This window comes from Cavia porcellus, unplaced genomic scaffold (assembly GCF_034190915.1).
Source record: "Cavia porcellus strain 051 isolate PalLab524CR breed Dunkin Hartley unplaced genomic scaffold, mCavPor4.1 scaffold_28, whole genome shotgun sequence".
In the NCBI taxonomy this organism is placed as follows: domain Eukaryota; kingdom Metazoa; phylum Chordata; class Mammalia; order Rodentia; family Caviidae; genus Cavia; species Cavia porcellus.
Window position 1 is genome coordinate 41,315,584 of NW_026947511.1, and position 23,000 is coordinate 41,338,583.

The 23,000-nt window shown below is 60.2% G+C and overlaps 1 protein-coding gene across 2 annotated transcripts in view; it reads right to left on the minus strand.

Annotated features, from left to right (window-relative positions):
* Positions 1–23,000, minus strand: part of Foxp4 (forkhead box P4) — a 41,944-nt gene that overhangs the window by 3,478 nt on the left and 15,466 nt on the right. Inside the window, exons 2-14 of one of the 2 annotated variants that reach the window (XM_063238909.1) lie at positions 21,301–21,541; positions 11,936–12,043; positions 7,589–7,711; positions 7,107–7,193; positions 6,691–6,855; positions 5,805–5,952; positions 5,485–5,695; positions 5,190–5,294; positions 4,571–4,658; positions 3,151–3,234; positions 2,875–3,043; positions 2,717–2,793; positions 2,356–2,457 (exon numbers count right to left, since the gene is read on the minus strand). In XM_063238909.1, coding sequence (XP_063094979.1) covers positions 2,356–2,457; positions 2,717–2,793; positions 2,875–3,043; positions 3,151–3,234; positions 4,571–4,658; positions 5,190–5,294; positions 5,485–5,695; positions 5,805–5,952; positions 6,691–6,855; positions 7,107–7,193; positions 7,589–7,711; positions 11,936–12,043; positions 21,301–21,525 — 1,692 coding nt within the window. In that variant the 5' untranslated portion in view covers positions 21,526–21,541. The remainder of the gene's footprint in view (positions 1–2,355; positions 2,458–2,716; positions 2,794–2,874; positions 3,044–3,150; positions 3,235–4,570; positions 4,659–5,189; positions 5,295–5,484; positions 5,696–5,804; positions 5,953–6,690; positions 6,856–7,106; positions 7,194–7,588; positions 7,712–11,935; positions 12,044–21,300; positions 21,542–23,000) is intronic. The other variant, XM_063238910.1, reaches the window with a different exon arrangement.

The following is a 23,000-nucleotide window of genomic DNA, read 5'->3' on the forward strand; positions in this document are numbered from 1 at the left end:
GCCCTGGACTCCTGAGCAGCAGCAGCGCGGATCTGAGCCCTGGCACCTTATCCTGGGCACATGTGGAGTGGCCCCTAGCTGGCCTGAGTGCTGGGGACAAACCAAGTACCCTCACTGCTACCTTCCCTGGCCCAAGAGCCTAGGCCCAGAACACATGGCTTCCGCATGGGGGTACAGGTATCCAGTAGGGGTCTAATATACTTGCGGAGATGTGACAGGGCAGCCCCTGTAAGGCAGGACGAGGGAGGCCAAGTCTCCTGTCACTCTCCCCTCCGCCTGACAGGGTAACTGAGGAGCTGTCACCTGGCTTTAATGTACCCACGGCCCTTCTCCTGTCCCTCTGTCCTGCCCGAAACTCTGCAATACCCTGTGCTCAGTTTTTCCATCCCCCACCACCAGTCACCACCAGTCGCCTGGTGTCACATCCCTGTCCACTGCCTGCTGTGTCCCTGTCCCCATTACCTGTCCTCCCTCGGCCTCCCCGGTCCTTGTCTCTTTACAAGTCTAAACGGGGAAGAAAGCAGGCAGGGCGGGCAGCCTGCACCCCTGGAGACCCCTCTCCCCCTCTGCCTTCCAACTCCTGCCACTTGCAACCGGCCCGATTTCATTACCAATTTTAATTTGCCTCTAATTAAATCCTGTGTATTTTTCCGACTCGCCTGCTAATCCACGAGGGAGGCGGCGGCTGGAGTGGAATCTCTCGGAGCGATAATTACAAAGGGCCTAATCACGCCGGGGCTCCTGCCTCAGAATAAATTTGCCCGCATTACGGGGCTCCGATCCTGCGCTTTGCAAATGAGAATGACCCCAATTTCCGAGGATGGCCTCACCGGGGTTTCTCTCCCTCATTTCGAAGCCTGATTCGTGATGAGAGACTAATTCGTTACACTGAAACATTACCGGCAATTTGAGGGGTCTGGCGGGGGCTGCGTAAACAAAGGGTGGCCGGGGAGGGGACGGATGCGGGAAGGCCAGCGAGGACTGGCAGCTTGGCAGATGGCCACTCTGTCCCCCCTGGGCAGCAGCTGGCCTGGCCCAGTGACCCTTGGCCTGAAGGAGACAGCACTTCAGGGTGGGGCCCAGAAAGGGGAGGATGCAGCCAACATGATTTAAGGGAGAAGGCAGAAGATACATGGGTAGGGGCCGGCCACCAGCACCGGTGGCTTCTCGTCATGAGAAGGCAGAAGCTGGACACTGCAGTGGGGTAGTGTGAGGGACAGAGGTGGGAAGGAGGGCAGGAACTCAGGCCCCAAGGGAACACTAGCTCCCAGAAACTGGGCTCCCCAATGCTACCCCTGGGGCCAAGGGAAAACATTAAAGTGAAGAGAGGGCAGTAACTGCATGGCCCCTATATCTGCATTCGACTCCCTATTTCTGACACCTGGTATCTGGCCTGGGCTGGAGGCTGCGGACTTTCGCAGGTGGCCTGGAGAAGGCCACGCTGGCTCAGAACGAGAGCAGGGTTGTGGTTGGCAGGAAGTGACGTCACTCGCAGCCAATCACAGCAGGCCCCTCGGCCTCACAGCCTGTCTCCAAGGGCTGGCAGTGAGGCTCAGTGACATGGAGCTCACGGGGAGTCCCTCCCAGGCACCCAATGCACACTCAGGGCAGAGAAGGCCAGTCCCGGAAGTTCCTGGCAGTCCAGGGAGGCAGGCCTCGGGACACTTGTTGAAACCAGGTGGTACTGGGGGAGGGGCCCGTCTGATTGCAGTTCCTGCGCTGGCCAGCAGGGGGACCCATGACCCAGGGATCCACCTCCCCACAGGACGAGCCTCCTTCCTCTTCCCCTGTGGCCTGGCACGGTTCAGATGCCACCTTCCCACCCCATGAGTGTGGCTCGTGCGCGCACACGCGCGCGCGCACACACACACACACACACACACACACACTTAACTGTGCTATGGAAAAATAAACAGCTCAGTGCCCTGGCCCACATCTTCATGGCCTATTTTTCTAGGGTCCCCCCTTCCCCTCCTTTTGTCCCCCAGGAAAACCCTGTGAAATGACTAATTGGATGAGACAATTATCTTTCCACCCCTGGGGAGACTGTGAGTGCCTCGTACCCCTGTGCAGGCCACCGCTACAGGGCACTCATGTCCGAGTCTACCGTCTCCTCTCCTGGGCCGTTAGCCCAGGCCCCCCTTCCACATGTGGACCTGGCCGACTCCTGCCTCGAGGAGCCCAGGGAAGCGCACCCTGGAAAAGACAGTTTCTTCCCCTGCAGGAGGTGGCACCAGGCTGGAGGGCAGGGATGATTAAAGGCATTGACACCCTAGCACCTGGGGCTGACCAGTGGAGACTGACTGAGGGTCAGGCAGCCCTGGTCTCCAAGGGACACATGTGGCCGGGGCTCACCTTCCAGGTGGCAGTGTTCCTACGGAAGTAGGCGAACATCCTGGTGAACCAGTTGTAGATCTCATTCAGGGTCAGCTGCCGGTCGGGGGTTTCCAGGATGGCCTGGGGCGAGCATGGGGCCAAGGGACCCTCAGGCTGAGCCCCCAAGGGTCCCCCAGCAGCACCAGGGAGGGGGTGAGGGTGGTGTGCAGGGAGGGCAGGGTGCTCCGTGGCGGTCAAATGTGCACACGCAGGGAGGGGGTGTGAGTGAGCAGAAGAGTGTGAGCCCGGCACATCCACGTGGGTGGCAGGCCACAGCTGGGGAGGAGAGGGATGTCACCCCCAGGAAGGGGGTACCAAGTGGCCTGTGTCCCCAGCTTACCTGGCGGATGAGGGAGGCATAGGTGAAAGGGGGCCGGACGTCCGCGTTCTTGTAGAACTCGTGGTTCTGGGCCAGCTCTGTGGGGGCAAGCGGAGGGTGAGATGGCCTGCAGCATGACCTGGGACCAGGCCTCTGTGGTAGCCCCCATCCCGCCTCACCTGAGGAGATGGGGGAACAGAATTTGTCACTGCTTCTCCGCCGGGCAGGACCCCCACCATGCAGTGAAGCAGAGCCCAGGCCCGGGGGCCGCAGGGGGGTGACAGGGGCGGCAGCCGAGGTTGGGGGGTGCACAAGGCCATCAGGAAACGGGTCTGCAGAGACGGTCACCTTGGGGAAAGAGCAGGGGCCGGGCCCGGGTTCTGCCGTGAGACATGGAGAGATCCCGAGGACCCGGTGGTGGGGATGGGGTGGCAGGGTTTTCGGGGGTCACTCACAGGCTGGCTGAAGGGCTTGGGCTCTGAGGGCCGCATGTGTAGGTGGGCCATCATGGCCTGCAGCCGCTCACTCTCCTTGGCCAGCTGCAGGGGGCAGGTGGGCAGGGGTGAGCAGGCAGGGCAGAGTCAGCCTCAGCAGGCCTCCCTCCCTCCTTCCCTCCCAGCATCCTCACAAGCCCCAGCCCCTCCCGCCCCCTCTCCTTGCTGTCCTAACTGGAGCTCACCACCGACCACCCCTGCACACAAGGTCTTCGTTCCCAGAGGGCCAGGGGCTGGGCCTACACTGGGGACACTGATGAGGGCTTGTCTAGAGGACGATGAGTCACGTGCCTGCTCCAGACCACCCTCTCAGGCAAGGCAGGCTTTGGGGAGCCCAAGGGAAACAGGCAAATATCTCCTGGCTGATGGATGGACCGCCCGAGTTGTCTCTAAAGCTCTGTGCCTCTAATCCCAGCTCTGCCGCTGGCCAGCCTAGTAGCCACCAGCAGGTTACCGGGCTGACTGTGCCTCTGCAGACGGGTGATGGCAGCACCTGGCTCACAGGGCGCCGAGGTGAAGGGAGGCACTCACAGGGCTCCCTCACCTCGTGTTTTGGTTTTTGCTTTTGCATGACTGGGGACTGAACCTAGGGCCGCTGGACCGAGCTCCAGCCCCAGAAGGTCAGTTTCTCTTTCGAGACAGGGTCTGGCTAAGTGGCTAAATTGCCCAGGCTGCTCTGTCACTTTCTTCGTTTCTCTTTTTTTTAAGCAGTGGCCATTTTTTTTTTTTTTTAACTTTTTAACCTTTTTTATTTTTATTGTTTTAGTACCGGGAATTGAACTCATGACCCTGTGCTCGCCAGGCAGGTGCTTATGCCGCTGAGCTAAATTCCCAGCCCCTAACATTTATTTATTTTTGTTTTTTGTTTTGGAGACAGGGTTTCACTCTCTCAAGTTTGAGAAAGAAAAAGTGGAGAGTTGGGGAGAAACTGGCTCTGCAGAGTGAGCTTGGCTGAGTAGAAAAGAAGAAAGCCAGATGAAAGAACACTGTGGAGATGGCCAGGTGCGGTGGTGCAGTCCTGTAATCCCAGCACTGGGGAGGCTGAGGCACGAGCATTGTTTCAAGTTTGAGACCAGCCTGGGACATAAAGTAAGCCCAAGGCCAGCCTGCACTACAGAGCAGGACCCTGTCTCAAAAAGACCAAAAAAATAAATATGTAACTCCTGATGCTCCTGCCTCAGCCTTTCAGAGGGCTAGGGTGACAGGCCTGTGCCACCAAGCCCAGAGTTTAATAGCACGAGGCTCTTCTGCAGCTACCAGCAGAGACTGTCCAACACTGCTGTACCCCTCAGAGCCCCAGTCTTCCTCACCTACCCTGGGGTCATCCAGACCCCCCCACAAGAGAACCCGTCTGTCCCCAGCCCCTGTCTCCTGGCTGCACCTGAATCTCCAGCTGCTGGACCACCTGCATCTGCACCCGGCACTGCGCCGTGCTGCGGTCGTCCAGGGCGTGCTCCGTGTTGAGGTGCCTGGGAAGCAGACAGGCCAGAGATGCACAGAAGAGAAAGGGGCACAAAGGGGGCAAAGGAAGACGCCTTCTCCTGGCAGCCTCCTTTGATGTCTTTGCTAGAACCCCTTCCACAGAGAGACTTAATTGCAAATGAACTAATTAAGTAAACCTCTGACGAAGCGTGAAAACAATTTGTTTGACCCCTGATGCTGCACGGGTCTGGGAGACAGCAGAGTTAATCAGTCAGTGACAGAGCCTGGCACGATGGTGGCAGCTGGCTGCCTGCTGCCAGCCGCCCGGCTGCCTCCTGTTCTGCTGGTCTACGGACTTAGGCTGTCACACTCCAGACTGTGGGGACTCTCGACACCCCACACCCCTCCCTCATGCTGAAAGGGGGCAGTGCGACGCAAGTCTGGGAACATGGGGCAGGAGGTGATCAGGGAGCTGAGGGGGCAGAGGTGAAACTCGGGTCTCCCTGGGGCAAGGACACGGGACTGCTGGTGACCACAGGCTACAGAAAGGGTGGGCTGGGGCTGGGAGTGGCACCTACTTGATGAACTGGCCCAGGTCTTCACACAGGGTCTCGCAGCCTGGCCACTTGCACTCTCCATGTCCGTACAGGGGGTGGGAGCCAGGGGTCTCCTCGTGGGAGGAGCTGGGAGGGAGGGATAGGTCAGAGACCTCCCAGGATCTCAGCAGCCCAGGCCCAGCCCCATGTATATGGCCTGAACATCAGAGTCCCCTAGTCTGCCACAGTGCCAGGTGCTGGTATCTAGGACTGCCCTGCAGGTCTCTCTGGTGCCTCCCAACCCAGCCACAGCTGCCCACCCACCAGCCGGCTGTACCTGTCTCTCCGAGATGTGTGCACAGTGGGCTGTCCGTTGGGCAGGGGGTGGTGGGAGAGTGTGGGGGAGACCTTCGGGGGGGCGGCAAACGAGGTAGCGGTGGCGGCTGTGCCAGTGAGGTCCAGCCCTTCCTGCTTGACGCTGTCCTCGGCAGGCTGCCCAGGGGCACCCTCGCCCTTCCACAGCTGGGGCAGGTCCGTGGGGCAGACGGCTGTGAGGGGAAGGCAGGGGAGGCTGGCTGGGCCAGGCTGAGGGTACGCAAGGCCCCTCTCTGGCCTCCGGGCTGGGGGCACAGGGGACCACAGCGGGGCGGAGCTCACCTTGTGGGAGGGTCTGCAGGGGCCCCGAGGCCTGGCTGGGCTGCAGGCTGACCAGGCCCTGCCGCTGCAGGCTGAGCAGGTGCTGCTGCTGCAGTTGCTGCATCTGCAGGAGCTGCTGCTGGAAGGCCAGCTGCTTGTTCCCCAGAGCCTGCGGGGTGGCCCGAGGGGGCGGGCAGAGAGGGGCGCCGTCGGCCTCGGGCGTGCCATCAGGCCCCCACCCCGCGGCCACCCCCTCCCAGGCCCTGTCTGCGCAGGGAGCTGTCGTGGCGGCGTCCGCGGCTGCAGCCTCTCTGCTCCCGGCCCAGCTTCCATAGGGCTGCATGCCTCCTCGCAGTAAACACACGCAGGCACGCACGCACGCGCGCGCACAAACACACGCAGCCAGACCCAGACACGCAGCACGACGCCAGCCCTGCCCCCTCCGCCGCGCCAGCTCCCGCACCGCAGCTGTGCGCCTGGGGGGCCTCTCGTCAGCGTGATGGATGAGCCAGTCAGTGCTGCCCCCCACCACAGCATCCCCTTCCAGCATGCCTGGGAGCCCCTTCTGCCCCAGGGGAGGAGGTGCTTCCTCCCCCTCCCAGATCCTGCACTCTGCTTTCTAGACAGAGAACCAAGGGGCGGAATGAGACAGGGCAGGGAAAGGTACCTCAGGCTGCAGGGCGGCACTGGCCTCGGCTCCCGCCCACCCCTCACGCAGGCACTGACAAGCAGGCTGTCAGCAGGGCTCCCAGCCGCGGAAACCAAGCCTGTCCATGCAACAGGGGAGGCAGCGCCTCCCCTGCCTGCAGGAGGCCGAGGGGGTGGGAGTGGGGGTTGTTGGCTACTCCAGGACAGAAGAGAGGATGGAATGTCCGATGTCCTCAGGGTGGCCCCTGGGAACAGGTACCTTAGAACAGGGACTTTGGCTTGGCCAGCAGGAAGGAAGCACAAGGCTGTGGCGTGGGGGCTGGGCAGAAGTTGGAGCAGGGGAGGTGCATGCTGAGGACAGAGAGCGGAGGGGCTGGGTCCCCGAGAGCCACGCAGTCAGGAGGACAGCACAACCATGAGGCAGCTGGACACGACATTCCCATACCAGGGATGAGCACAGGGTGGAGACACCACCACTGGGGCAGGGAGGGAAGAAAGCCTGCGCAGCCCCCTCCGCTGGGGGCACAGCTCTGTCCTGTTTCTCCCTCCCCCGCTGCCCCGGGCGGCACTCCCAGCCTGCTGGCCCTGGCCACTGGAGGGCTGGTGCTGCAGGTGTTGGGATGGGGGCTCCAGGGGACATCTGGTGCCTTGGGCCAGGCCGCTGCGGCGTCTCACCTCCTTGGGCTGCTGTTTCCCAGCCTGCTGCTGGGTAAGGAGCTGTAGGTGCAGCTGCTCTTGTTGCTTCTTGTAATATTCCTGAAGCTGTAGAGGGGACAAGGCAGGGGACAGTCAGCTGGCAGGGACGGCTGCCTCCAGCCCCAGCTACGTCCTGCCAGGGGCGGGGTAGGGGTGGGGTGGCCAGGAGGGAAGTGTGCCTCACCCCCCTATCCCCATCTGCCTCTTGCAGGAGTCCTTCGCCCATCCCGGAGATGGGGTCAGGTGCCCCAGGACTTTGCCCTACCCTGGAGCTCCAGAGATGGAAGTGAGGCCAGCACAGGGGCATACGGGTGCTGGGGGCTGCTGAGTGGGACCTTTGGCCTCCCAGCAGCCCTGGAGGAATGCAGATGGCCAGGCCTGAGCTGTTGCACTGGTTTCTCCCACAGCGCCACCGTAAACGGGGAGGGAGGTGGGGTTGCCGCTGCGGAGGCCAGACCCACCTGCTGCAGCATGAGCGCCTGCTGCTGCTGGAGCAGGGCCTGCAGCTGGGACGGCGACAGGATCTGCTGCATCTGCTGCGGGGTGAGCATCTGCGGTGACATCATGGCCACGGACACGGGCACCTGCGGGGTTTGCCCTGTCAGTGAGGGGCAGCGCCTGGGGCCACCCACAGTGTGGCACAGCAGCTCCCAGTGGGCTGCCAGGGCACTGCTGCCTCCTGGCTGTATCTTTTTTTGGACAAGGGACAGATCCCTCTTCTGCTTTTCTTATTTATAAATGAGAACAGCAGCTGCGCTCGGTGGCCCAGGCCTGTAATTCCAGCACTGAGGAGGCTGAGGCAGGAGAACTGCCGCGTTTGAGGCCAGCCTGGGCTTCATAGTGTGTTCGAGGCCTGCCTAAACTACAGACCGAAACCCAAATGAATCAGTCAAGGGAACAGCACGGGTGCCTGCCCCCGTGAGGCACAGTGAAGGCTGGGCAGGTAACAGCAGGGCAGAGCCAACGGCAGCCAGTGCCTTAAGGTTGGCCGTTTATTGTAGCATGCGTCCTTGCAAGGAGAAAACCAGACCTGAGTGACGGGGGCAGCGGAACCAGGAATGGATGGGCCTCCCCCAGAAACCAGAGCCGCAGGGCTCCAGGCGGTTTCCAGCTCTGGCTTGGCCTGAGACTGCTGGCCAAAGCGCCTACTGTGATGGGAAAGATTGAGAAGTGGCCCACCTGGCAGGGGACCTGGAGCCCGGCCCGCTCACATGTGTGTCACACTGCCCCACACTGGTGCCTGAAGCACACAGTGACCCAGACCTGAGACCCAGGAGCCCTGCAGGCACCATCCTGGTGAATGTATGCGTCGCCGTGTCTTCGGTGGGGTGGGAGGGACAGCGGGCAGGGAGTTGCAGGGACAGTAGGCTTCTTCTCCGTTTAGCTCTACACACAACCTACTGTTCCACCTAGAGCAAGTCACTAGCCCTCTCTGGACCATCACTTTCCTCAATGTAAAGCAAGGGGTGGGACCACAAGAGATGCTTCTTAGCCCGAGCATCCTGGATTCTCAAAGCAGAGGGGCTCTCTGCCTCCTGCCTGGGTCGGGCCTCTCTGGAAGGCCCAGTGCATCCAGCTACCTGGAAAAGGCTCAGTAAAAAGCAGAAGCATCTGTCTTTCCCAGTTCCTCCTTCCCCAGTATCTCCAGGCCTGTGCAGTCTGGAGTAGGTAGGGCTCAGCCCTGTCTTAGCAAGATGGGTGCCCAATGGGGCTGTCTGCTTCCCGACCCGGGCCTTGGGGCCCAGACCTCTCCCTCCGCTCTGCAGAGGGCCAAGCGTACAGTAGGTGCCGGTAGCTCACACAGCTGCCACCTTCCCCAGGGAGCAGAGCCCTGGATAGGGAAGGGTGTCCTGCAGAGACTTGTCCCTCCCCCAGCCCCAGCCAGGCCCTACCTGCAGGACAGGACTCAGCAAGGAGGGCTGTGAGTCTGGGATTAGGAAATCCCCTGGATAGGCGGAAGCAGGGAGGAGCTGGGATGTGGGGAAATCCCGGGGTGCTGGGTCTGCCTGCCACCCTGGAACTGGTGGCTGAGCCCTGTCCTGGCTCTCCTCCCCCTCACTAGCAGTGTCTGTGCCAGTGTCTCCAGGAGGGATGGTGACCGAGCTTTCTAGCTCAGGGACCCTAAGGCAGCCAGCTCCTGTGTTGGCACCTGGGGTGGCCGCTGAGGGGACCTGAGTTAGTGAAAATCCCAGCAGCCCCCAAAGCTGAGCCTAATTGCCTCTCCTGCCCTCCTCCTGGGGGAGTACCCAGCAAAACAGGCATCACGGCAGTGGTGGCCAGGGGTGTCTTTGTAATCACCCCAGTCTGCTGCCTGGGCTGCTGGCCCCTGGCCCTCTTACCTCCCCATTCTCACATGGGAGGAGGCTGGAGACAGCAGGTGCCAGGAACCCATGGGTCTCACCCTAGGGGTCCATGTCCTTGCCCCATCCCTGAAAGCAAAAGAGGATGAAGGAAGGGCGCGGTGTGGCCAGGGCCACCTGGGAGCATAGCATGGGCCCTCGTTCTCCACCCAGGGCTGGGCTAGCAGGACACTGCGTCCCACAGCAGGAGTCACAGAGAGTGGCCAGCAAAAAAGGATGCGGCCTCACCTCCCTGGAAGCCGGAGGATGGAGGTGACCTGGGGTGGCCTCTCTGGCCTCGACTCCTGCCATGCCCCATGGGCACATGTCCAAGGTGACCAGAGGGCTACGGTGTCTCCCCTGTTCTCCTTATGTTGGCTAGGCCCAGGATCCCCACAGGGATAGCAGCAGGGGCTAGGCTGGAAGGGTCAGGGGCAGTGTCAGACACAGAGGAAGCTTGTTTGGAGATGGCAGGGATGTGATCTGGTATCAGAGGGGACTTACACTCAAGTGTAAGTGTGGGGTCTGGGATCTCTGAGGAGTGGGGAGCGGTATGGGGATGAAGCTGGAGTTTGGATTAATTCCCTTTCAAGGGACCAGAAGAGGCTCAGACTGAGTCTGTGCTAAGGTCACAACAGGAAAGAGAGTGGTGGGACATCAAGAGCTTCTGGGGAGCAGACAAAAGCCCTGGATCTCGCCCGGCCACCTGCACTGCCTTCTGCCACCCAGCTGGCCCTGCCGGACCCAGGCTTGGCCAAGCCAGGCAATAGCAGGAGCCTCTCTTCCTCCTTCTCTCCTCTGGCTCAGCCAGGCCCTGCCCTCGATCTCCCCTCTCCCCGACAGCCTGGAGCTTGCTGCAAAGCTGTTTCCAGGGCCTGGACCCCACTTGGGCAGACCCCCCACCTGCTCAGCGACTGGAACTTTGGCGGGAGGTACAGAAAGGACACAGGCAGGAGAGAAGGCGGTCCACAGCCCAGCCCAGGCTCTGGGGATGCAGGGCACAGGGCGGCTGAGCGATTCCGCAGCTGTGGGTTTGGGTTCAAACCTGGGCCCTGCCCTTTATCCATGGGGTTCTCATTCAACCCCAGCTTCTGCATGTGCAGGACGGGCAGAATCCTAGCACCTGCCCCTGGGATACAGGACAGTGTGGCCGCCCGGCATCTGCTGCATGGCAAGCTGTCCTGGGGATCAGCTGTGGCCCAGGGAGAGCTCAGAATCTGCTGTGGGATGGGTAGATGATGGGGAGGTCAAGAGGTAAGGAGGGAGAAGATGTGGGATGCCAGCCACTTCTGTCTTTCTGACCCCAAACCTCAAAACGGCTGTCATTGTGGGGGGGCTTCCTCATGCCCACCCGGGGGCCCTGGAGCACTGCGAGGGCCTTCTGAGTGGGGGTCAGTGTCACCCCTGTCTGTAGCCTGGCACCCTTGTTTGTGCAACACCAGAGGTCTAGACCTGAGCTCCTAGGGTGGGGCTCCTCCTCCCCTGCGGCCACGCCCCTCTTTGCCAGCTCCCCCCTTGGGGTAGCGCTGGGCCCCAGGTTGCTCAAAGGCTACTGACTGCTGGGGCCCCACAGCTGCCCGGCACCTTGAACCGTTTCAAAGCGCTTTCCAAACATGTGCGTGTCTTTTATAAAACCCAGCTACTCAGTCGGAGCGCTGGAATCTCCCCAGGAGAACCCCATCCAGGCCCTCCCCCCACTTCCCGCTCCCCTGCCCAGCCCCCAGAGCCCCCAGACTCCACAGCGGGCCGGCTCGGGATCAGCTCTGCGTCCCTCACTCTTCCTCCCTTAGATAAACTTCCTTTCAAAGCCCCCTTAATCCTCTCCCCGTCCCCAGCCACCCCTGCTGCTGGGGTGGGGGCGGGGCGGGCTCGGCTGCCGGGCCGGGAGGGGGAGGGGGCGCCGCTGCCCCCGCTGTGACCCAGGCAGGACTCGACTGCAATTCTCCCAAGTTCTTTGTGACACAAAAGGTAAACAGAAGGCCTGGCTTCCCCCCACTCCTCGCGATCCCTCTCCCCCAGCCAGCCAGATGGGCCGGGCGCGGGGGGAAGGGAGGAGGGGAAAAAAGGGCAGATTGTGCGAAGGAAAACAAAAGAGACCTAGAGACACCAGAGACAGGAAACCAGGAGAGACGCGAGACGGGAGAGCTGCGGGGAAGCGGGGCGGGGGAGGGCGGGGGAGGGCTGGGACCCCAACCCGGGGCTGCCCCCTCCCTCCCTCCAGGCCCTGGGGACAGGGGGACGATGACAGCGTGACCCCCCGGGACGGGCACGGGAGGGAGTCTGAGCGGTGACGGGAGACCCTGACAGGTAGGAGCCCGCGCTGGAGTGACGGGAGCGGCGGCCGGGCAGACGCGGAGACGCAGAAAGTGCAAGTTTCTGGCCGCCCTGCTGCGGGCTGGGGGCGCGCGAGGAGCGGCAGGAGGGGCTCCCCCGGGGTCCCCGACCTCCCTCTGGGCCAGCTCCCCTCACCTGCACCGCAGAGGCAGAGGCGGAGGCGGTCTGCTTGCTGTCATTGCTCCCCGGGGAGCTCAGGCCTGAGGCCTGCTGCAGCAGGAACTGGCGGGCCACCTGGAAAGCCTGCAAGACGGGGCTGAGTCAGTGCGCGGCCCGGCCGGCCGGCCGGCGGAGAGCAGAGAGAGCGCGGCGGCCCTGGGCGGGCCAGGAGAGTTCGGGCAGTAACTAGGAGGAGTGCTGTGGGAGTGGGGAGGAAGGACCCAGCAGGATCCTGTGAGGACTCTGGGGACACCAAATGGCAGGGCACTCAGCACACCTGGAATCCTAGCACTCTGGGAGGCCGAGGCAGGAAGATTGCAAAGTCCAACCCTGGCCAACTTTGCAAAAACCTGACTCAAAATAAAACATTCTTAAAAAGGGGCTAAGCCCCAGCTCAGCAGAAGAGACCTTGGGTCCCATCCTCAGTACTCACACACACACAAGCACTTTCTCATCGAGCATCTATGTGTCAGGCACCTTGACAGGCTGGATTTCAGTCTTTCCTGAGCAGCTGAAAGGGAGAGATGTACCAGCCCCATTTTACAGGTGAATAAACTGAGCTTTTGGGTCAGTAACTCATCCAGGATCAGTAGCGAGGACTCGAGCCCAGGAAGCCTCACTGGGGGTTCAGTTTGGGGGATGGGAACCCCCAGGAAGGATCAGCAGGGGACCTCAGGGTCTGAGGAATGCCTTGCTTTCTGAGTTCACAGAGTTTGGGTTTAAAGCCTCCTGGCCCTGGGAAAACCAGATTGGAGAAGCATATCTAGCCCAGCAGGCTAATCTCAATCGGTCTGCAGGGACTCCTGGACTTTGGGGTATGACACCCTCTGCCTCTAGGCTCCTTAGAGATTCTCAGGGAGCCCCAATAGGGCCTGGTATCAGGCAGGCCTGGGCTGGGGTCGCCACATACAGACTCCCAGTTCTGACCTTGGGCAGGTCCCCATCTCTCTGCACCGTGTCCTTGTCTCTAAAACTGAGGGTTCAAGGCCCCCGGGCCTGATATCTCCCTGGCATCTGTGCAGTGTCATCTCCCCTTGTCACCTGTCTCCTCCCCATACAGCCCTGGTCACACAGCTTGAGTGACGATCTGCCACCTGTGGCTCCTTCTGAGTCTGTCCCCACCCTCATATGACCTCAACTCAAACACTGCAGACCCAAAAGCTCCTGCCCATCCCGCAGGGTCCCCACCCAGGGAGGGATCCTGGGCTTCTAGAGGGAGATGGCTGCTAGGGCCTCAAGGGTCACTTGGGAAAGCAGGAAGCTGACCTATCTGATTCTTGGGGCTTGACAGAGCTGTGGGAGGTGGCCGGGTAGTCACAGGAAGGGGCCTGGCCTCTGTGCCTCCATGGCATGGCTTTACCTGACCTCTTCCAGGTCTAAGGACAAATACTCGCTGTGCCCCACCCCCAAAGTTGTGGACAGCATGGAGGGGCACAGTGCTTGGTAGGAGCCCAAGGGTGAGGCAGAGGTGGAGGGGGGGAGATGACATCACCCAGCGGGGCCTCGGCAGGTGAAGGACCCTGGATCCTGGCAGGCAGAACAGGTGAGGTCTTGGGGAGGCTAGGGCACAGGGGGCCAGAGGGCCGTCCCCTGCAGCATGAAATTCCAAGACACAGACGGAAAACAACAGGGCCTCGTGGTCTCACTCTGGAAGACGGTGACAGGCCCTCTGCAGCCCCCCAGCTCCCCCATCCCCTGGCACTACTCCGTTCTACCCGCCAGGGGCCCTCCCCCGACCAGCCGTCACCCTCTCCTTCAGGCCACACTCTGCCGCAGGGGCTGCAATGCAGGGACAGAGATTGGCATCTGTGTCCTCTCTGCTGGGGAGGTTGGGTGGGCTTCCCAGAGGAGCCACCTGCCTACTGCCTAGCCCTGACCCAGCGGCCCCTGGAGCTCATTCTGTGCTGTGATGGGCCGGGACACTGGGTAGATCCTGGGCTCCACCTCTACACCCCAGTGCAGCACAGTGCAGGGGGCCCAGGGTCCCCAGGGGCTAGGTCACCTCCCTTAGTGGGCCACCCGGGGGCCAGGCAGGCCTCAGGCTTCTCGTAGCCCCTTTTGAGCCAATCAATCACTCTAATGCGCCAGGTGTCAGGGTCTGGCGCTGGGGTTTGATAAATCACAGGACTGCCCACCTCCTAGAGCGCCGGAGACCAGGCCCTACCCTCGCACAGCCAGCTCCACTTCCTCAGCTGCTGCCGGGTGGACTGGAGGCACCTACCAAACACTGACTCTTACAAAGGCCACGGTGAGCACCTGTGCCACCATCAGCACAGCAGACCCGACAGCTCCCTGAAAATCTACTTCTGTGTGGCCGAGCAAGGAAGGCGGCACAGGCCTACTTGAGTGGGACAGAGTATTTGTACTGTGCTTTGTAGTTTTGTGTTTTTTTTAGGCAGATCCTACTATGTAGTTCAGGCTGGCCTTGAACTCACTGTGCAGCCCAGGAGATCCTCCTGCCTCGACTTCCTGAGTGCTGCGATTACAGGTTACGTCACCACACCTGGCACACTTTGCAGTTTTCAGGGCACCTGACCAAGCCTTTACCTGCAGCTTCACTACCCCGAGCTGGCAGGCCTAAGAATCGGACCCTTGGTGTGCTGGCCTATCCTGGTCCCCCACATAGGCCCTTCCTTTCCCAAGCTGACAAGCCATGAGGGACAAGCCTTGAGGACGGTGTGCAGGGAGGAAGAGAGGAGCCCGCTCGGCCTTTCAATCTTGCTCTTCGCCCTCCGCAGCCTCTGCTGAAAACTGACCCCAGCTCTGTGTGAGGGCTCGGGGTGAGGTCGTGCCCCCCTCACGGCAGCCAGGGCTGACTGCTCGGCCTGACCCTAGCCAGACAGCTGGACCCTAGTCCTCACTCGGCTGCATGCCAAGTGACCAGGGGTAAGGATGTCAACTCTTGGGCCCAGCTCCTCCTCTGCAAAGCTAGCCAGCACCCTGGCCACTCTCCAGCACCCGTGGGTCCTGCGCCAGTGAAAGTCACTACTGTCCTGATTACGGCCTGTCACCAGGCAGTGGGGCTCTGCCCTGTGACCTGAGGCTCCTTCCAGGGCCCCCCTCCCATTCTCCTTAATGAAGCCAGTCCTGCTGCGAAGTCATTAGCGGGACCTCCAAATTAGGAGCAAATGGCTTCTGAGGATGGTGTCCAGGGCGGGTGCTGGGGAAGAGGGACAACGGGACGGGGGCGGCTGCAGTGCAGGCCACAGCACATGGCCCAGAGAAGAAACAGAAGCCTCCCTTCAGGCAACGCTGCACCCGTTTCTGCTCCCCAGGACTTGGGGTGCGGGTCCTCCTAAGGAAGTCAGGTGCAGGCCTGGAGGAGGCCCGGTCTAAGCTGGGCTCCCCAACTCTGTGTGTGTGTGTGTGTGTGTGTGTGTGTGTGTGTGTGTGTGTGTGTGTTACTGACTGAACCCCAGGTCTCTGCACTGAGCTACACTCCCAACCCTTTTTAGTTGTTTTTTATTTTGAGGCAGGTCTTGCTGAATTACTACGTTATGCTCCTGCCTCAGTCTCCCAGACCTGGGATGACAGGTACACCCTGGCGCCTGGCCCCAACCCCGTGTGTATCTGGGTCACAGGCCTGTGCTGATCAGGGCACTAGGATGGAACAGAAAGGTGCAGGCCCAGCACTTAGCACCCACGGCCCCAGCGAGCCCAGAGGGTCACTGGGTATCTGTTCAAATGACCGGTCATGACCTTGTATTGGATCAAAATCTACAAATGTTATATACACATGTATTTCATGTATTCCTACTTACACGGGTCTTATGAGAACACGGGAGCCGGGCCAGGTGGTGCATGCCTCCAATCCCAGCATGCGGGGAGGCTGAGACAGGGGGATTGCAAGTCCCGGCCCAGCCTAGGCTACTGAGGAGGAAAAAGGGAGCAGGGGTGTAGCTCAAGGCAGCTCAGGGCGAAGCCCGGTGTACCCCTGGAACTTGTGGGCAAAAGTTCGCGTCGTGGGGGAGGGCGGCCAGAATCAACAAGCCCCAAACCTCTTTGGTCTGCATCTGATGAATTCTGTTAAAACTGCTCCCCCGCCACCCAAACTGTCCCCATCATTAGTTCTTTTGGGGTGGGTGGGAGAGCAGGGCAGATTTGGAAAGAGAGGAGGAAAGGAGTCTGAGGGTCACCCTTACCCCAGCAGTGACCTTAAAGGTTTCCCTCCACCCTCTAGGCCCTGGTTATCCAAGGAGACTGCAGCACAGTGGAACTGTCAAGGACAGCAAAGATTTGTGCAAAGGTCCTGAGGTGGAAAAAAAACACCTCAGAGCAGCTGGTGATAAAAATGCCAGAATCAGAGGGCATGGTACAGTGATTCACCCCCCCCCCCTTCAATTTCATTCTACACTGAGGGAATAAGCACTGCAGGATTTTGAGCAGAAAACCATAGAATCTTTGGTACCCAACCGGAGGCCAGTAAACAGCAGGTGCCTAATAAGTGCTCTTTGATTTGAATTCAACACCCATCCTGCAAAATGCAACTCCTCAAGGGGTAGCGGGTGGAGGGAGGGGAGCACAGGGGTAGTGGAGAGGGGTCAGAGGTCAGAGGTCAGCAGCCATGGAGGGAGCTCAACTGGGGAGCCACAAGTTCTCGACCAGCCAGGCTTTGTCCTCCAGCAAAGGGACATAAAAATGAAATTACACAGAGAAGCGGGCAAAAGAGGGTGGGGGAGAGACCATAAAACCCCCGAAGTGATTCCACACTTTTTTTTCCTTGAGAAAAAAAAAAAAAAAGCTTTTTGGAAAAGGTTGTAAATTTTTTTTACACCAACCTCATAAAAATGACATCGGCACATTCTCAAATTAGAACCATTAAAATGAAAACCAGGGCTGTGCAGACACAGGCAGTCCCACGTGGGTGGGAACCTGAGCCCTGGAGGTGGCAGTGGCGGTGGCGGCCGGGGCTCAGCGCTTGCCCCTGACCACAGCCATCCTGGTATGGCCCTTGGGGGCCCAGCCTCCTCCTGGCTCCAGGCTGCCCCCTGCCCTTGCCACTGCTGTGGGACCCCCAGAGGAAACCAGCTCACCACTGGGGCTCCCGGCCTGGCCCGGCCCTGACTGGTGGCTTGGGTTTTAGGACCCTAGCTACGACCCTTGTTCTATATCCTTGGTCCTCAGTACAGGCCCCTAGCTGTCCAGTCCTCTGCCCCCTGAAGTTCTCATGAATAGCCACAAGCACTTGGCCATGAAAGGGGGAGGCGGGAGTCCTAACACCCCCAAAGAACGAAGGACCCTTCCTGCCAGCACCCCCCCCCCCGCTCTACCTAGCTCTATCCTGGGAAAATCGAGGGCACCAAGGAGGGGCAAAAGGGAGGGGGTGGTGGTGATAGCAGCCTGTTCCCCTGTGCCTAGCACATCACCGAGCCCCCCACATCGCCTGCCCCTTGGCTGCTTAGCTTGTTGGGGTGCCTGGAGGTGGAGTCTCCAATACTCCTCCACACAGCATATGATGTGGCTGGGTGTCCGAGGGAGAAACGGACCCGACCCACGGACAATCACAGCGGGCGCAAGGGCTGTGGGGTGCTGACCCCCACTTCCCACTCCTAAGCATCCCAGGCAGAGCAGGGCCAGATGGAGAGGAAAGGACAGCAGTCTCTTCCATTCTTTGGCTGCCCCCCCCAGTCCAACCCCTCCCATCTCTGCAGAGGGGGCTGAGCTAAAAAGCCCATGAATGCACGGAGCCCCCCGACCCTTTTGAGTCTCCTCACAGGATGTGAGCGGGGTGGGATTTGGCCCGGTTGCCACAGTAACTGCGGTGGGAGTTCCTAGATGCTAAGCAACCCTTCCGTGACCCACCCTGACCTGTCACCCCCCTGCAACCTGCACACAATGGGAATGTGGGAGCCAGTGGAGGCCCAGGCCCCTTTCAGCCCTGCCTCTGTCCCCCAAGTCCGGCTCTCCTCATCCTGCCTGAGGCCCCTGCCCCCCAAGCCTGTGGCAGACCCTCCTGGCCCTCAGCAGTCCCGTTATCTGAGAGTCCAGAGTGTTTGTGGCATCCCTGGGGCACACTGGCACATCTTTTTTTTTTTTTTCCCACAGAGCGCATCTTTAAATGCCACCTGATGGGGTGAAGATGCAGAGGGGTGCACACAGGGCCAGAAGCCCTGGCCATGGAGGGGCGGGGCGGACAGGGCCTGCCTGTGCTGCGACAGCAGCAGGAGGTGACCAGCTCTGCCCTGGGCTCTGGCATGTGCACCCTTCTGGGGGTCCTCTGGTGAGAGCCCCATAAGGGGCTGGGATCCTCTGTTGCTCAAGCCCTGGCCAGCCAGCCGGACACCCCGGCTTCTGTTTGAACAAGCCCCAGGCGTGCTGGGCACATGGAAACCGCATGACCCGCGTGCTGTTTACCTCGTCCGAGTCAGTGGGGCCTGACTTCTGATCACCCTCTCTCCCTCTCTGTCAACTCATTACTCCTGAAGGCCAACGCTGCATTTCCAGGGCTTGTTTACCCAGAACAGAGGGGCCAACGGGTAGGTGCAGGGAAGTGGGCCCCAAGACCCAGGAGGGCACGGGCAGGAGGACAGGGCCTGGGGCCACCCCTGGCCACACCTCGGCCCCTGCTTCTGGAGTGGCAGAGGCCCAGAGTGGCCAGGGCTGCTTTTACACTGCTGCTCTGAGACCCAGGCTGGCCTCGAACTCGTGACCTTCCTGCTCAGCCTCTGCAGTGCACCACCAAGTCCGGCTGTTTTGTGTTTGTTTTGTTTTGCTTTTTGCTTTTGGTACTAAGAATTGAACCTAAGACCTGTGCATGGAGCTATACCCTCAGCCCCTTAAAAAGATCTGTTTTAGTCAGGTATGGTGGTATACACCTGTGATCCCAGTACTTGGGAGGCTGAGGCAGAGGAATACTGTGAATTCGAGGCCAGTCTGGGCTACATAATGAGTTCAAGGCCAGCCTGATCTACATGGTGAGGCCCTATGTCAACACACACACACACAAAATTTTTTTAACTTTTGAGACAGGGTTTCACTAAGTCAAATCGCCCAGACTGGGCTCAAACTTACACTCATCCTGCCTCAGCCTCCCAAAGTACCAGGACAATACGTTATCACCTTATCCACTCTTTCTTGTTGCTACTGCTGTTCTGAGAAACACTTTAGGGCTAAACAGGAAGGCACAAACTTGTTTATTCCAGCTACTCAGGGGGCTGAGGCAGGAAGACCACTAAGCGGGGAGGTCAGCCTGAGCAGCTTAGCAAGAGTGTCCCGCAATGAAGCCTGGGTAAGAGCCTGGCTGCACAGCTCGGCAGGGCCCAGAGTGACTCCCTGCTACTGTCCCTTGTACACTAAAGGCCTTTTGGGGAAGGGGGCACTCTTATCGGGCACAGTGCAGCTGGGGGCGGGCAGGAACCCTGAGGCCAAGCCTGGCAGCTACTGTTATACTTTTGGGTTTTATCACTGGACAGGGCAGTGCCTGCCTCTGGCTGCCCCGTCTTTGCAATGGAAATAAAAACCTCAGAACCCCGACTCTGGGATGGAGAGGTGATTTCGTGACTGCAGGCGTGAATAAAGTTGTTCTCGAAGGACTTGCTGGCAGGGACTGGGCGGGAGGCAGGATCCAGGCCAGGCCCTGCGTCTTCCCCACCCCTGTGCACCTCTTATGTTGCTGTCGGAAGACCACGGGCCTTACCCGAGAAGTCCCCCAAAAGCCTCATGCGTACCTATGGGGTGGTGGAGGGACAGCCCGCACTGTTTCCTTTTAATTGGAAATCCTTTAATTTTAATTTTGCAGGGTTCTTCTTGGAGTTCGAAGCCAACAAAACCTTTTTTTTAATAAGTCTCAAATATTTTCCTTGGCCCCGGGCACTGCGCCCACAGAGAGCCCAAATGGATAAAACAGCCCCGCGCCCGACTCCAGATCCCCACCCACCCCGGTTTATTTGTGAAACCGATATAGGATTTTCCAGGACTTTGGGATATTCCCCAAAACAAACAGGAATAACTGGAATGTGCAGGGTGGATGGCAGAGCTTGTGTGCAGTGTGGGACCCAGAAACCCGATCGGTACAGCCCGTCCCGCCGCTCCCCCGCCCCCCCCAACATCACTCTGCTTCTCCAGAGCTGGGTTCCTATTTTGCTTTCAGTCTTTTTTTAAAAAGAAACTCACCAGTTTTGGCTTCATCTCCCCTCCACCTCCTGCCACACTTGAAACTTTTCTGAGCTCTGCTGGCATAGGGGAGGGGCCCTGAGCTCAGGTACTCTCGGTGGGGTGGGGTGCAGTTGTTATTTTGATGAAGGCTGGGATTCTGCCCTCTGACCTTCTGTCTCCAGCAGGGGGCACAGACTCTGGGTCTCTTCCCCAGGGAACCTACTGGGGAGGGTTGGGGTTGGGAGAGACCACCAAAGTCCCTCCTGAGGGCCAAGACGGGCCCTTCCCTCTCCTGCCGGGCTAGGGGAGGTGGCTGTGAGAAGCCCCATTCCTAGACTGTCCATGTCCACCCAAAAAAGTTGGGGGGGTAGAGGTGGGGGGGACCCTCACGCCCAGGCTGCACTGATCCTCACAGCCCTGATGCTTTTGGGGCCAAGTCAGCCCGGGTGCAGGGAGGCCCACAACTCGGCCAAGGTCACACTGCTGTGGGGTGCGGGCCATCTGGGAGCTAACCAGGTTCCTCCCATTCCTGCTCCAGAGCCCAGCGAGCGGCTGTCCGACCTCTGGATCCGGGGAGTGTTAAAGGCTTACAGGCTGGGGTGGTGGCTGGGAGCCCAGGAGCAGTGTCTTGGCTTTTTTTTTTTTTTTTTTTTTTTTTTTTGCGATTGACCAAGTGGCTGGGACTACAGACCCGACCAGCATGTCTATGCTTGGAGGGAAGCATGAGACCCTGTGGGTGACCCCTGAGGCAGCATGGGTCAGTGGGTGAGGAGGGCCAGGCAGGACCCCTTTTCCAGGGCCCCAGCAAAGCTCCAAGGGCCAGTGCCACCAGCAATGATTTCCAGGAGCAGAGTCCAGAACAGAGGCCCATCTCTGCCTCCAGGCCTGGCCTTTGCCTTGGTGCTGGGAAATTTAATCAGGAAGTGAAATCGCTCTTCAGCTTGGATCAGGGACCACGCTGACCCGGGGGCGGGCAAGTTTTCTGAGACACAGTGAAGGCTCCCCTGGACACATGCACCCTTGGCCCTGTTAATCTAGCTTTTCCCAGCCAGCACCAGGGTGGAGAGGCGCCTGTCAGTCCTCAGGACATTTCAGGGCCTGCTCCAAGCTCGGGAACTCAGAGCCCCAGGCCTGCTAATCTCTAACTGCCCCAGGCTCAGGGCCACCTACAGGCAGGCACAGAGGGAGGGAAGCCCTGCAGCGTGAGGGAAAGGAGCTGTGGGCTGAGGCAGGGCGAGGCCGCCTACCTGTTGCTGCTGAAAGTGTAGAAGCTCCGCAGGGCTCATCTCACCGTTGCTGTCTGCACTGGCCACCGCGTCCCTACCGCCAGCGTTGTCCCTGCCCGGGCCGCCTGCGGCTGTGCCTGCAGCCCCAGTCCCGCCACCGCCATCCGCCTGCCCAGAGAGGCTGCCCACGCCGTTCTGCCCAGACGGAGCCGACCTGATTGTCTCCGAGGCAGATTCCACCATCATGTCGCTCCAGCGGGACCTGGAGAAGGAGGAGACAGGGAGGGGCTGAGTTCTGGGCGTTTCCTGCCCTCAACTTCCTGGGACCCCTCCAGTGTCACATCCCCAGGTCTGAATAAGGGGTACCTCCCCTCCTGCCACACAACTCCCGGGGGCTCCTACACCTGTCTGGCCTCTCGCCCCAGGCCAGAGTGTTATGAGGATGAGGAGTGGACATCAGCAGGACCCTGTGTTTGTTCTCTGGGGAGGGCCTGGTCTCCAGCAAACAGAAGGTCCCAGTCCACCTTATTCTTTCAGGGAACCATGGCTGCCCCTGGCCCGGCCCTCTGGGCAGCAGCAGATGCAGAGGGGGTGAAGCCTCTGCACTCCGCCTGCCACTCTGAGCCCTCAGCCCGGTACCTGGCCCCAACAGGGCCCTGTCCTCCCTCCTCTCAGCTTATGGGCCCTGGGTTCCTCCTGGCAGAGTCACGCCCAGCAGTACCTGTCCGGCGTGAGCAGACGGGAGAACGGGACGAGGGGTGAGACTCAGAGGGAGAGGGCTGAGCACCCAGCCCTGAGTTCCAGCCCAGCACCAAAGGAATAGAGTAGAAATGAGAATCAGGAGTGAAGCCTGAACTCTGGGCTCAGATCGGGCCTCTCAGCTTCCCAGAAAGGCCAGCAGAAGATGAGGGTCAAGGGCGGGGGCAGCAGGGCTACTGGCTGAGCATCCTGCGGAGTGTAGGCTGGAGGCTCTGACACACAGAGCTATCCAAACCCTGCTCCAGGATCCTCGGCTCCTCCTAAATCCCAGTCTCCTCATCCCTCCGTGGACTCAATCCCTGACTCCTAGGGTGCTGCAGGGAGGACATGAAACAGCACCCACGAGGCCCCTTGTGGGTGTATGTATGACACCCACAGCCTCATTCTCCAGCTCTCTGAATCTAACGAGGGTGCTCACAAGTCCCTGACCTGCCCAGCAAAGCCGAGGGAGCCAGGCATCACCCTGTCCCTGCCAGGGGCCTGGGAGTCTCCAGCAGCAGGAAGAGCCAGGCTCCTTCCTGGGGCTCCCACATCCTCTCCTTTCCTTTGCCCCACTGGACTCCTGGTTGAAAGCAAAGAGGAAGGGGAAATGGGGGGCATGGACAGTGGACCGAGAGCTGCTGAGGGTGGACACCCGGTGGACACCCTGTCATTGATTCCACTGTCCTGGTCCCAGTGGACACTGGGTGGCCTGCTGGGTGCCTCACACTGGTGAATTTCTGTGTCCCTGGCTTCCTCACCTGCCCTTCACTGCCCCTCCATCCTTGGGTCCTGGGGAGGGGAGGGCAGGACGTGGGTGATGCTCAGAAAAGATGGAGCACTTGGTCTCTGGGGCCTTAATGGCCACGTCAGCCTGGGGCCTAGTAGCTTCGAATGATGGATGGAGCGGGCCCTGTACTCCACCTGCCACCGCACAGGCTCAGCAGCCTCCCAAGGCGCTGCAGGAGCCAACCCTCCCACCT